Source organism: Macaca thibetana, chromosome 20 (assembly GCF_024542745.1).
Source record: "Macaca thibetana thibetana isolate TM-01 chromosome 20, ASM2454274v1, whole genome shotgun sequence".
Classification (NCBI taxonomy): domain Eukaryota; kingdom Metazoa; phylum Chordata; class Mammalia; order Primates; family Cercopithecidae; genus Macaca; species Macaca thibetana.
The window spans coordinates 49,741,203-49,755,738 of NC_065597.1; the positions used below are offsets into that span (position 1 = coordinate 49,741,203).

The following is a 14,536-nucleotide window of genomic DNA, read 5'->3' on the forward strand; positions in this document are numbered from 1 at the left end:
AGATGTTTTCCAGATCTTAAATTCCAGCAAAACAATTGACGCTAGCCAGTTTGAAGGCCCCCACAGAAGAACGGGATCTGCGTGAGAACACAGTTTCTTCATCTCCCTGTCCCGTGACTTCACCCTGCACTCTTCCACCAATCAATGATCTCCACACATCAGCCCACACCAAAACCCTTAAAAACACTGGCCCCAAACTCCTTCGGGAGACAGATTTGAGGTTTCCTCCCATCTCATTTGGCGGCCCTACAATTAAACATCTCTCTCTGCTGAAACCCGGTGTCTACGTGTATAGGCTTGCCAGTATCGTGCAATGTACCTATTATGGTTAAATTTTGGCTTGGGTTCTGGGTGTGCTTTAGGTTCAGCCAATCAGATGGCATCACACGAGCCAGGGAAAGCAGAAGTGAGGTGAGGAGAGGAGGGGGATGGATGTTGGCTGTTTCAATGCTAAGCACAGTCCTGGTGGCATAGAGCTCTACCACAATGTTCCTGGCTGGCTAGCCACACTGCGGGGCAGGGTCTTCATAGCGTTGTCCTAGCAGGCATGGGGTCACTCTGAGGCCAACAGCTGGGGCAGTAACTCCCTGATTCCTGGATTGCAGCTAAGGTGACACCTTCCTGATGCTGATCCCCTGCCTTCCCAACGGTGTCCTAGGCAGCTGCTCTCCTGGCGGGCCCAGGCTAAGTGGTCATGCTTTTGAGGCACCATTCCTAGAAGCCCAGCCCAGAGTCCACTCCTCATGCTAGCCCAAGGACTTTGTAAGCACCCGACTCCCTGCACTGCATTTGTTTCTGCTTAAAATAGCCTGAGTGGTCTCTGCTGTTAGGCACTGACTGACCCCTGACTGCTACAGTGTAGAAGGACAATTACAGCCCTCGAGGCATCAGGAAATCAGGAAATTAGCTATGATTAGGCCCTGTGAAGTGTGGGACCACAAGGAGAGACTGAGGAGGATGCTAATTAATCTTAGGCCAAGTTTTTTAAATTGCACAGACTCTAGGGCCAGCTCTTAAGCCACAGTCTAAGACACAAATATGGCTCCTGATAATAGAAGGCTCTCAAAACGACTAGAAGAACTGTCTTAAGTGAGAAGTGGAGAAAGGCCTCATTAGCAACAAATTAATATTCATTGCAGGGGACAAAAGGAGGTCTCCAGGCTGTGTGTCCTCCAGGCCTTGCTCCTCAGCACTGAGGTCTGGCAGGGACACCCTTCCCCAATTAATCAATGACTTGAAGATGCTCCTGTGGGGAGGCAGAAAGACGACTGGGTTTGTAAGCACAGGCCCAGAGTTCAACTTCCAGTCTGCCTTCCTCCTTAGTAGCTATGCGACTCTGAGAAAGTCACTTTACCTCTCTTGGTCTTGATTTCTTCAGTAGCACAATGAGGACATTTTCTGACCTATAGGGTTATTGTGGGTGGGCTGACAAAGGGTATGAAAGCATTTAACTATAGTCCCATACATTTAGTACAGTGTGAAATGGTATGTGGTAGTAGTTCCCAATCTTGGTGAACACAAAGTTAAAAAATAACAACAGGCCTGGCGTGGTGGCTCATGCCTGAAATCTCAGCACTTTGGGAGGCCGGGGCAGGAGGATCACTTGAGGCCAAAAGTTCAAGCCTGGGTAATATAGTGAATAAAAATAAATAAATAAATATATAAAAATAAATAATATATTTAAATTTTATTTTATATAAAAAATAAAAATATAGTAAAAAAATAAATAAATTGTAAAGAGAAAAAGTTACAGTAATTTAAAAAGTAACACTGCTTAAGCCTCAGCAAGTCAGAATCTCCGGGGGTGGGGCCTGAGCATCTATATTTTAAAACCTCCCTAGGCCATTTAAATGTACAGTCGGGGCTGAGAAATAAAATCTCAAGATCCCAGCCAACTGAATGAACCCCTTCTTGGCCAAGGGGACCCCAGAGAAACCTTAAAACTGAGTTCCCAGCCATGATAGGATGGGAGGTCAGACATGCCTCATTATATCCCCTCCCTCATTACCCGCCAGGAGGTTTTCTTTTCTAAGGGTTAAAAACAAACCAGCCCTTTCCGGCTGGGTGCGGTGGTTTACGCCTGTAATGCCAGCACTTTGGGAGGCTGAGGCAGGCAGATCACCTGAGGTCAGGAGTTTGAGACCAGTTTGGCCAACATGGTGAAACCCCATCTCTATTAAAAATACAAAATTAGGTGAGTGTGGTGGCAGGCACCTGTAATCCCAGCTACTTGGGAGGTTGAAGCAGGAAAATCGCTTGAAACCGGGAGGTGGAGGTTGCAGTGAGCCAAGATCATACCACTGCACTCCACCCAGGGTGACAGAGTGAGACTCTGTCTCAAACAAAAAAAAAAAGAAAGAAAGAAACAAGCCCTTTTCAAAGACTCCACCACTGATAGCAACCAACAGCCTGCCTGCTGCCCCTCCCTTCTGTGGTTACTATACAACTGACCAGCATTTCTTCCTGGTAAGAGACCACTGACCATGGAGTGGTTCTGACCCCTCTATGGAGGATGCACAATGAGGGTTTCCGTGTCTCCTGATTCGCCTTTTGACAGAAGGCCAAAACCTCCACTCTCAGATCCTGCTAATGCCGCCATTTTTTGACGATGGATCCATGGAGAGGCATGAAGCTCAACTGCACATGTGCATATGTCTCCGTTTATAAATATTCATAACTCCTCCTACAGCTTACTGAATATGTATATTGGGCCACCTATTCAGCATAAATCCCTGTCTTATCCCTCTGAACTTCAAAGTGCAGGTTTCTGGCTTCTGGCCTGAGGCTGTGTTTCCTAGCCTGCCGGAATGGCCACCCGGGAGGGAGGCTGCCACCCTTTTTGAGAAATAAAGCTTTCCTTTCCAAGTTTGTGTACCTCGTCATTCTTCATTTGACGGGGCTGGGACCTGCTGGTCCCCAGTAAGGTGTGAGTGACTACGAGGTAAAATATCAAGAACTATATGAGCAAGAACACAGAATTTGGGGCAAAGGATCTAAGATTGACTCTTGATTCTGCCACTTCTTAGCTGTTGACCTTGGAAAACTCACTGAACTTTTCTGAACCTCCATCTCTTCAGCTCCTTATAAACAGGGACAATGTTGGAACGTACTCTACAGTTCTGCTGGGAGGGCAAAGGAGACGAGTTACATGGGAGCTGAGCCTATGCCTGGTAACTGAGGTAGATGTTCCGAAATGCAAGCTCCTGACATCAGCACACCAGCTGCAACCCAAAATGGCATCTCGGTTATATGGGGCAGGGGCTTTGTCATATGCACCCACTGTATCCCTGGCATCCAGGACTGTGCCTGGCACATAGGGGATACTTAATAAAAAAAAAAAAAAAAAAAAAAAAAGAGCTGAATGAATGAGTCATCATGATGGGACTGTGAGTCTGACCCTTCTACACCCCCCTGTGGGGCTGGAGTGGCCACATCCAAAGGGGAGGGCCATGCAGCGGAGAGGTCTCTCCAGAGGTCAGTTCCACATGCAGAAAGGGAACACGACTGTGCCTGGCTAGACCCACCTACTCCCCATAGGGTGTTTTTTTGTTTGTTTGTTTTGTTTTGTTTTGACAGGCTCTTTCTCTGTTGCCCAGGCTGGAGTGCAGTGGTGCGACTGTAGCTCACCGCAGCCTTAAACTTCTGGGCTCATGCAATCCTCGCACCTCAGCCTCCTGAGCAGCTGGGACTAGAGGTATATGCTACCACACCTGGCGAATTTTTTATTTTTATTTTTAGTAGAGATGAGGTCTCGCTTTGTTGCCCAAGCTGGTCTCGAACTCCTGGGCTCAAAGTGATCCTCCCACCTCACCCTCCCAAAATGCTGGGATTGCATAAAAGAGCCACTGCGCCTGGCCCATGGGTGTTTTAAATGCTCTGATTGCATTTCTGTTCCCACAGCCACCCACACTCTGTATTCTAAAGCATGGGCTGGGGCCACAATCTCCAGACCTGGTGCCATCCTCGGCGCTGGACTTTACTGGGGGCTGTCCGTGAACCGCGTCTTAAGCCTTCTTCAGCTTCTCGAAACAGAGTTCTTCGTCCATAATCTGCACCAGAGACGAGGGAAGGAGACTTGGTGAGGCACTGATGACAAGCTCACAGTACTGGGTTGGTGTGTAACTCATGTCTAAAATACGTATCAGTGTGCCCAAAGTCTTGTGTATGAGGACATTGACTACAGCACTGTTTGTGGCAACAAGACATTAGAAAACAAGCTAAATGTTGAGCAAAAAAGGAATGGGTAAATAAGTTCCAGTATATCCATGCCATGGAATAATATGTATAGTACATACTCAGATCAGACAGATCTATACATACAGAGAAGAGTCTCTAAGCTACAGAGACAAGGTTCAGGACAGCCGGTACAAGAGGTCATCATTTGTGTAAAAGAGGGTAGAGGGTGAATCTCTTTGCTGAATGAATGAATGAAGGTACTGCTGGTGTTCCAAGTACACAGATTCCTGTTATGTCTTCCGCCCTGAAACCTGGACCAGGAAAAGCTGAATTCTCCTTACTAGCAGCAGGTCTGCCTCCACCATGAAAACTAGGAGAGCCACTGGTTTCCCTCTTTGCCCTGGGGGCTGGGGAGCTCAAGCTACACTTTGAGATCAATTGCAGTGGCTCTCCTAGGAAAACATTTCAGGAATCACTTTCTCCTCTTGCCCTTTTGTTGTTGTTTTGACTTTTACTATATATATTAATGGCTTGGGATGTTACCATGTCTGTGAGGCCATAGATTAGAATAACACAAATCAAAGTTACTGTGTGCCAGAGAACTTACATTTCTTACATCATTTTATCTTCCCAGCAAGCCTGCAAGGCAGGCATAATTATTCCCATTTTATGCAAGAGGTAACTGAGGGTCAGAGAGGTCCTAACTGCCTAAGGTCTCAAAGCCAGAAAGTGGCAGAACAGGGTTCATTCAAGTCCAGTCTGCCTCATTTCAGATCCTCTTGTAACTTGTTTGGTAGCACACTGGCCTCTCCAACAAGGCAGCCTACCTTGAAAGGCATTCTGACAACTACTTGGGATAAGCAGTCTCGCCAGTCCCATTTTATTTTATTTTTTAAATATTTATTTATTTATTTTGAAACAGGGTCTCACTCTGTCACCCAGGCTGGAGTACGGTGGCATGGTCATAGCTCACTGCAACGTTGACTTCCTGGGCTCAATGAATCCTCCTGCCTCAGTCTCCTGAGTAGCTGAGACTACAGGCATGCACCACCATGCCCAGCTACTTTTTGTATTTTTTGCAGAGACAGGGTCTCACAATGTTGCCCAGGCTAGCCTCTAACTCCTGAGCTCAAACGATCTGCCCACTTCGGCCTCCCAAAGTGCTGGGATTACAGGCAGGAGCCACCATGCCTCGCTGAGTCCCATTTTAGAGATGAGCAAACAAAGGCACAGAGAGACTAAGTGGCTTCCCCATGGTATCCTGACTCCACGTGCTCTGCTGTTTCATTCATTCAACTGTCCAATCATTTTTGGTGTCTATGCTAGGCTGGGTTGGGTATTTTTCTATTATACACAAGCTTCCTGCGGTTTTCTTATAGGGCACACGAAATCCATTTAAAGTAGGCACGGTATGGATTAACTAAATGCAGAAATGAGAAGTGGAATCAAATATTACACAGGGGTTAGGTACTAAAGTTAAGACATATCAAGTGAAAAATCAGATATAATCCAAAATTTCCCTAGACATTTCCTTAAAGTACTGACTTAAGACCCAGGAAATGTAAAAGCTAGAAATTAACTGCTTTGACCGCCTTTGCTCTGGGGTAGTAGAGGCCAAGACTAGTTTAAAAAGGAATAAAACAGGATTTCTCTTTCTCATTCTTATGCTCTTTCAGGCCATGCAGATGCAGTTAACTTGTGTTCATTGTTCACATGCCCAGGATGTGGTTCCACAGTCCCTTTTTTTTTTTTTTTTTTTTTTTTTGACAGAGTTTCGCTCTGTCACCCATGCTGGAGTGCAGTGGCAAGATTTCGGCTCACTGCAACTCCGCCTCTCAGATTTAAGTGATTCTTGTGCCTCAGCCTCCTCAGTAGCTGGGACTACCGGTACATGCCATGCCATCATGCATGGCTAATTTTCATGTTTTTAGTAGAGACAGGGTTTCACCATGTTGCCCGGGCTGGTCTGGAACTCTTGGCCTCAAGTGATCCACCTGCCTCAGCCTCCCAAAGTGCTGTGATTACAGGTGTGAGCCACTGTACCCAGCCCCTAATTAATTTTGATTAACAGAGCTGTGACTCAGCCTGGAGGGCCTGTGCTCACCGTGTGTCCCCTCCGTGTGGGAGGCACTTCTGGAGAAGTCAGAGTGAATGGCTTTCCGCGGTGACGATTTCAGCTCCGAATTGGCACCGTTGACATAGACAGAGAAACCTTGCTCCAAGTGCTCCAGCCTCAATTGCACGGGGTCCTTGCTTTTCAAATGCTTTAATATCCTGAAAGAGAAACAGTGGCTGTTCCTCCTCATCATTTGAGAGTCTGGGCTGCTGAACCCCCAAGCCAGGAGCGAACTGCTGTTCCCACAGTGAAGCGTCTCTAATCAGAGCCCAGGGGGCATGTGCCCAGCTGTGTGTCTACAAACAGCCTCCAACAGGCCCATTACCCACTTAGAGAAGCCACGAGGGGGAGACAGTTTGGGGCCCTACAGGGAAGTTTCTGCAGCTCTCATTCTGAGGTTCAAATACGCATTAGCGAAAGAGAACACAGCCAGTTCATGCCCTGTGCTGGCCAAGGCAGAGAGGAGGCGTGTGTGTACACACTGCTATCATACAGCCTGGGCTTCCTGAAAATATCCCGATTCTATGCAATTTCATTTTGTGTGAAACTTCGTTTGATGTGTAACAAAAAGTGGGTTTTAGGCTCTCAGGCTTTGTGAGAGCGATTTCACACCATCCATTTACAAATGAGAAAACATCTCTCGTCAGGCCAGGTGGGCTAATGCTTTGCTTCAGTGAATAGATGTGTTCTCGAAACACTCACCCCTGACATTTCAAAGGCCATCATTTCATATTCTAATGCAGTTAAAAAATATATCGGCCGGGCGCGGTGGCTCAAGCCTGTAATCCCAGCACTTTGGGAGGCCGAGACGGGCGGATCACGAGGTCAGGAGATCGAGACCATCCTGGCTAACACGGTGAAACCCGGTCTCTACTAAAAAATACAAAAAAAACTAGCCGGGCGAGGTGGCGGCGCCTGTAGTCCCAGCTACTCGGGAGGCTGAGGCAGGAGAATGGCGGGAACCCGGGAGGCGGAGCTTGCAGTGAGCTGAGATCCGGCCACTGCACTCCAGCCTGGGCGACAGAGCGAGACTCCGTCTCAAAAAAAAAAAAATATATATATATATATATATCAATGCAGGCGTTGGTTCAAGGTTAACAATAGGATTATCATGTCTTTTGGCTAAAAGGCAGGAGTGTGGCCAGGTCCCTAACTTAGCTTTCACTGAAGACCATCCTTACACCTTGAGCCTGGTCCTTTACCCAATCCTGATGTCACACTGCCACAGGCAGGGTACAGTGTCCTCTTCGGCCCCCAGAGAACTGCTTCCATTGGATGCCAGACTCGCCTGCATTTTATACACAGCTTTAGACGCCCCTATATCAACTACATTTATACAGACAACCAGCCAACCTAGCAACAAGTGTGCATCTTCTTCAGTAATTAAATAAGTGCCAATCAAATTAGCACAATTTAAATTTTAAAAAATAATAGCAATCACATAAAAGGTGCACACTGTATGCTAAACTCTGTTCTAAAAACCTAAAGTTGATTCTCATTATTCGCAGTACAAGTGGTCTAGAAAGTCACCATGAATTCTGAATTAGCCAATTTGGAACTACTGCTCCTAGAGGAAATACAGGGTTAGGTGCCTGTGAGTCTTTGGTCACATTTTCATGAACCAATCAACACAGAACCTTGTGTATGTGTGTTTCTGTTTAAAGATGCCTTATTACATTGTTGATTCATTCACACCAAACTCACAGCCAAAAGCACTATCACTCAAGCCTGAACAAAGCTTCCCAACATATGTATTTTCTTCATAAGGCACATCACAGCCTCATGCCTAGGAACACTGAACAGCATTTCTGCACTATGTCTGAGGCCAGTTTAAGCAACGAAATCACCAGTAGAAAGCACAAAAATGTGAAAAACATGGCACTATGTACACTGCAAAAAGGACACTTGCTTATAGTATGAGAGGCAGAGAATTGCCTTGTTCTATATCGGCTGGGAACGTGTGTATCGGGGGACTAAAAATGTTGCCTCTCTGCATGTGTCTGCAAGTGACTGCAAAAATACACAAGTATCGACTGTGGGGTTACAGATCAGTTTTAGTGATGACACAGACTCACAGACAGAGAGTCAGAGAATAATGATGATCAACTATATGAAGATGTTCCTCTTCACAATAATCCTACAGGGTAATCCCTTTTTTTTTTTTTTTTTTTTTGAGACGGAGTCTCGCACTGTCGCCCAGGCTGGAGTGCAGTGGTGCGATCTCGGCTCACTGCAACCTCCGCCTCCCGGGGTTCAAGCAATTCTGATTCTCCTACCTCAGCCTCCCAGCTGAGGTAGCTTGGACTACAGGCATGTGCCACCACATCTGGCTAATTTTTTTTTGCCTGTGTTGTTAGTAGCGACAGGGTTTCACCACGTTGTCCAGGCTGGTCTTGAACTCCTGACCATCTGCCCACTTTGGTCTCCCAGAGTGTTGGGATTACGGGCATGAGCCACTGCGCCTGGCCGTAATCACTTTTATTACCTCCATTTAGTAGATAAGCAGTATAAGGCATAGAAAGGTTAAAGAACTCGCCCAAGGTCGCATAGCTATTATAGTATGCGGCAGGGGTAGAATGCAAACTTAGGCAATTTGGCTCCAGAGTCTACACCGAAACGAAGACAACGTGTAAAGCTGGCAAGATGATGTTGAAACTGGCAAACTTAGACACTGCTGGTAATTCATAGAACCTTCTCAGAAGTAGTATGAAAATATAGAAAATGCCATATGTTTGGTCTTTGCCCAGTAAGCACATTCCGGCAAATTGTTCCTGAGCATATGAACTCTGGGCAAGAAGATAATCAGTGTTCAGTAATAACAAAACCCTGGAAGCAACCCAAATGTCCGACACCAGAGAAGTGGAAGCTGCTATTACACAGATGCTATCATTACGAAGACTCTATAGAAACATGGGGGACTGTGATCTGTTCAGTGGGGGGCGGGGGAGTGGTGATGAAAAAGGCAGAATAAAAATGATACATAGGCCAGGGCACAGTGGCTCATGCCTGTAATCCCAGCACTTTGGGAGGCTGGGGCAGGCAGACTGAACTCTTGAGCTCAGGCGTTCTGAGATTAGCCTGGGCAACATGGTGAAACCCTGTCTCTATAAAAAATATTAAAATTAGCTGGGTGTGGTGGCGTGCACCTGTGGTTCTAGCTACTTGGGAGGCTGGGGCAGGAGGATGGCTTGAACTGGGGAGGTTGAGACTGCAGTGAGCCGTGATCATGCCACTGCACTCCAGCCTGGGTGACAGACAGAGACCCTGTCTCCAAAAAAAAAGAAAAAAAAGAAAGAAAGAAAAAAGAAAAGAAATGAAATGAAAAGAAAAAGAAGGCATATGTAGCAAAGGTAAAGTTGGAAAACTGTGTGTTTGTGGACCCAGCGTGGAAGGTGATGTGGAAGGTGATACATGTAAAATGAAATAGGTTGTTGAGGGAAGGTGGTGGCATTGTGGGTGACTTCTTTGTTTATTTTTTAAATGTTTCTTTAGCGGCTGATACATTCATCTTTTCACCAATTGTGGCAGGAACATTTATTACAGGCTGCTTATCTCTTGCCAGCCTTGGAAGCCTGGGAGATGCCTGATTGTTGGGCAACAACATAAAACAGAAGAAAAACACAAGTAACTAAGAGACGATTTCCAAACACAGCAATAGCTACGCTTGCAGGAGCAAACAACCAAGGGACAATGTAGGCACCGTCAATCTCTGGGGAGCAAGCGGGAGCCTAGGTCCCGGGAGGCCTGTGGCGGGACAGGGCGGGGAATCTGATCACCCAGGCAGACAGCCTGCCTCAACTTCTCTCCCCGCCTTCTGATGCCACATTAACAGTCATGGCATCCAGTTACCCAGGCTCTGAGGCTGGCAGTCCATGGGTGCCCCTCCTTAAGCAGAATGATTTATGAAAATGTAGATTTATGAAACTGATAAATTAGGAGATAATTATTCAGACTGTGAAAGGAATTGCTAAAGGAACTCCCCTACTGCAGCGGAGTGCATCAGTAATATTCAGGTGGCATCAAAGAAAAGTGTTTTTTTAAAAATTGATAGCCTACTTTGCATAAAAAGCTGTCCTGGGCGCAGGGGACTCAGATAAATCAGATTCCACTCCTGCCCTATCTAAAATCGAGTTCTTCCCTCCTGCTGCCCTGCCACCCTCTACTGGCTTGCTGGTTCAACTTTTTCCATGGCACGCTATCACTGGTTAACATTATGTTATGGATGTATCTGTGTATTTGTTTATTCTTCCTCCCCCGCACTGGACTCTGAGCCTCTGTCCTATGGGCCATGGTGCCTGCTGAATGAGGAAAGCTCTCAATGGCTATTTCTTTCTTTTCTTTTTTTTCCGGGTCTTGCTCTCTTGCCCAGGCTGGAGTGCAGTGGTGTGATCACAGCTCACTGCAGCCTTGATCTCCCAGGCTCAAGCAATCCTCCCACCTCAGCCTCCTGAGTAGCAGGGACTACAGGTGCGTGCCACCACACCTGGCTAATTTTTGTACTTTTTTTTAAAGACAGGGTCTTCCTGTATTGTCCAGGCTGGCCTCGAACTCCTGGGCTCAGTGGATCCACCCACCTTGGCCTCCCAAAGTCCTGGGATTACAGGCATGAGCCACTGCATCTGGCCTCAATGCCTATTTCTGGAACAAGTGAGCCCAAGGATCTCAAGTCGGGGCAGGGGACATGGATGAATACCCTAGTGCTCACAGCTACCATTCATGTGATGCACATCACACCCACCATTTCCATTTTATGCCCATGTTGGCCTTTGGAATCACCTTCACAGATGAGGAAGTGAAGGCACAGTGAGTGGGGAGTACAGGGTGTGATGAGGCAGAGTCTAGGGACCTGACATGGCTGGGGCTGCTGTGGTCGGGGAGGATTCTCCTCCTCGTGGGCCACCGGGGCAGGGACGTAGATGGCAAGGAGGACCCAGTGAACACAAAGGGCAGGTCATCGTGTTCTCAGGGGGCAGCAGCCTAATTGTGACTAGGCTTATGACTGAGTGGTCTCTGAGCGGTGTGGCTGCCATGGCACTACAGATGAGCCACATGGTTCCTCCAGATCTCGGTCATCTCAGGTCGCCTGAGGGGGTTCTCCAAGGATCAGTCATTCAATAATTACCTGGATGTCAATTTGGGGAGAAGGTTTTTATATCGAAAGGATGATAATCATAATAAACATTACAACAATTAGCTGGATGTCGTGGCCCACACCTGTAGGCCCAGTTACGAGGGAATCTGAGGCAAGAGGATCACTTGAACCCAGGGGTTGGAGAGTGCAGTGAGCTACGATCGCACCAATGCACTCCAGCCTAGGCAACAACAGAGTGAGACCCCCATCTCAATCAATCAATCAGTCAATAACTGAATGATGATGATAATGATGTTGATGATGATGATGAACGCTGGGTTGGGTAGGGGGCTTGCTATGGGCCTTCAAGAGCCTTGTCTCACTTCACCCTTCAGTGATCCTGGGATTGAGGTTATGTTGGCCTATTTTAGAAATGAACTTGCCCAAGGCTAGAGAGTCAAGGAAACCTCCAACCTGGATTTGAGTTCTGGCCCGTGGGGCTGCAGTACTTGTGCTCTCCCCTGCTCCTTCCTGCTGTTCCTTGACTTTAGCACCAGACATCACAGAGGCTCTGAGCAAGAAGAGGTCACAGGAGGGAGCACTGGCTCGCAACTGGGGGCTCCTTGGAGGGGGTGGCATTTGAGTCCAGTCTTAAAGGGTGACGACAGGGAAGGCAGGGGTGCAGAAAGCCTGCCATTCCTCCCCAGAACCTGTAGGTCCCCTAGGATGCTCCACAGAGCTGCACATAAGAGCATCTGTGCAGGTGGAGGAGGTGAGTGTGGAGGACGGAGCTCAGTGCCGGAGGCCCTGCCATTTCCCCAGCCTGCGTGACCTTGAGCAAGTCTCTAAACTTCCCTGGGGTCTGTTTCCTCTTCTGTAACAGGAGACTAAAGATGCTGGCACCTCCCTGGGCTGCTATGAGGACAAAAGGACAGACTGGGTTAAAGCTCTGGCTCAGATAAAGGCCCAGGCGAGAGAACCAGATGCTGGTTCTCTCCTTCCTTCTTTCTGCCTGGATCTTCTCCTGGGGCTGCGGGCACTTTTGTGGGCAAGTTTTCCTGTAAGTTTCCTTTGAATGACCTTTCTCAAGGACCAAATGATCACAGCATTGCTGGATTCTTGGACCTGGAGAGCAAATCTGGGTCTACTCCCTACAGTCCAGAGGTGGGTATACATTACAGCCCCTCTCTGCCGTCACCTCTTCAGATACAAGGGCCCTCATCTTCTCAGTCCATCCTCATTACTCAGACCTTTGATCACTCCGCCTGCTCTTTCATGAATCCTGTCGGGCGTGATTACCTCTTTCATAAGGCTGAGTGACAAGAATCACTTAGAGTCCACTGGGACAGGCAGCTGGGAGGGTTTCTGCAGGGGTAAGGCAGGGCTGTCACATCTCCAGATTCTGTCCTCCTACTCCCTGCCCCCAGTCCTCTCCTGAAGCACACAATCACCTTCTGCTTCTTTTGTCATAGTTATAGGTGGCCTTGTGCTCGCCCTGCCACTACCTGGGGAGTTCTTCAAGGATAAGAGCTGTGTGGTGGACACCTGCTCTCTCTGCCCGGCCAGAATCTCCCCCATCTCAGATCTGTGGGTACAGCACCATTCCTTTCTTTCACTCCATGAAACTGACTCCACTGGGTGAAACTGACTCCACTGGGTGAAACTGACTCCACTGCACAATTTAGTGGGGTGGCCAAGGAATGGCCACTAGACTGTGCGGGACACAGGGAGTGACTGGCTTGTCTATAGTTAGAATGTAGGTCCCCTCTAAATCTCATGTTGGATTGTAATCCCCAGTGTCGAGGTAGGACCTGGTGGGAGGTGACTGAATCATGGGGGCAGAGTTCTCATGAATGGTTTAGCACCATCCCCTTGATGCTATCCTTGTGATAGTGAGTTCTCCCAAGATCTGGCTATTTAAAAGTGTGTGCCACCTCCCCCCACCCTCTCTCTCCTACTCTCACCATGTGATGTGCCTGCTTCCACTTTGCTTTGCCTTCTGCCATGAATACAAGCTCCCTGAGGCCTCCCCACAAGCCAAGCAGATGGCGGCACCATGCTTCCTGTACAGCCTGCAGAATCGTGAGCCAATGAAACCTTTTTTCTTTATAAATTACCCAGTCTTAGCTGTTTCTTTATAGTAATGCAAAAATGGCCTAACATAGCTTGGGATGGAATTGGGCCCACACCAGGCCAATGGGAACCTTCCTCAGCACTTTCGCTGGAAGCATTAGGAAAGATCCCTAATACTTCCAGGTAGGATGTACGTAGGGGCTTTTCCTGGCTGTCTTGGCCACTGCAAGTGAAGTACCTGCCTGAGAATGGCTCTAATATGGGAAAACGAGGGTATAGAAAATGGAGAATAGTTGATTTTGATTACATCATCTAAGCACTTGGATCTACCTATGCCTGAGGCCAAGAGTATCATGATGAATTTCTTTTTTTTTAGAGACAGTGTCTTACTCTGTCACCCAGACTGGAGTGCAGTGGCATGATCATAACTCACTGCAGCCTTGAACTCCTCCTCACCTCAGCCTCCTAAGTAGTGAGTAGCTACAACTATAGGTGGGTGCCACCACACCTGGCTATTTAAAAAAAATATTTTGGAGACAGGGTCTTGAACTTCTGGGCTCAAGTGATCCTCCTGCCTTCGCCTCCTGTATAGTTGGGATTACAAGGAGAAGCCACCGTGCCCAGCTCGATGTTGGATTTCTTAATTTAATGAGCCAGTGTTTCCTAGCTGCTTAAGTCCATTTACCTTCGGTTTCTGTCTCTAACAGCCAAAAAACACTAACTAATACAGTGTGTGTCTTCCTTATCACAATGCTTCCCTTTGCATTAATGGCAATACCAGGCACTTAGAAGGTACTCAGTGAAATCCTGCTGAATGAATAAAAGAAAAATGCTGCCCTGCTTCTTATGGGCAGCTGTGTTCTAGGTAGATCTCTGTTCAGAACTCACTCCAACGATTACATTCCCCTTTCTCAGGTTACAGACAATCTAGATAAGCAGCCTGGGTTTTCATCTCCCTCAATGTCCAGGGTAAAGCTCAGAGGCTAGTTTTCTATCAGGTCCTACAACTAGATTTCCAAGTAAATTGCAGCTCTTCCCACAAAATCCCTCCTCACTTAACTTAGGGCCACTGGCAATCCAGCAGGTTTTTTCTCCTCTTG

At 47.4% G+C, this 14,536-nt stretch overlaps 1 protein-coding gene across 3 annotated transcripts in view; it reads right to left on the reverse strand.

Moving 5' to 3' along the window:
* The window catches only part of KATNIP (katanin interacting protein), a 233,638-nt gene that overhangs the window by 147,051 nt on the left and 72,051 nt on the right, over window positions 1-14,536 (reverse strand). For all 3 annotated transcript variants that reach the window (XM_050773880.1, XM_050773878.1, XM_050773879.1), the window contains 2 exons: window positions 6,281-6,450; window positions 3,952-4,049 (listed from right to left, as the gene is read on the reverse strand). In XM_050773880.1, coding sequence (XP_050629837.1) covers window positions 3,952-4,049; window positions 6,281-6,450 — 268 coding nt within the window. The remainder of the gene's footprint in view (window positions 1-3,951; window positions 4,050-6,280; window positions 6,451-14,536) is intronic.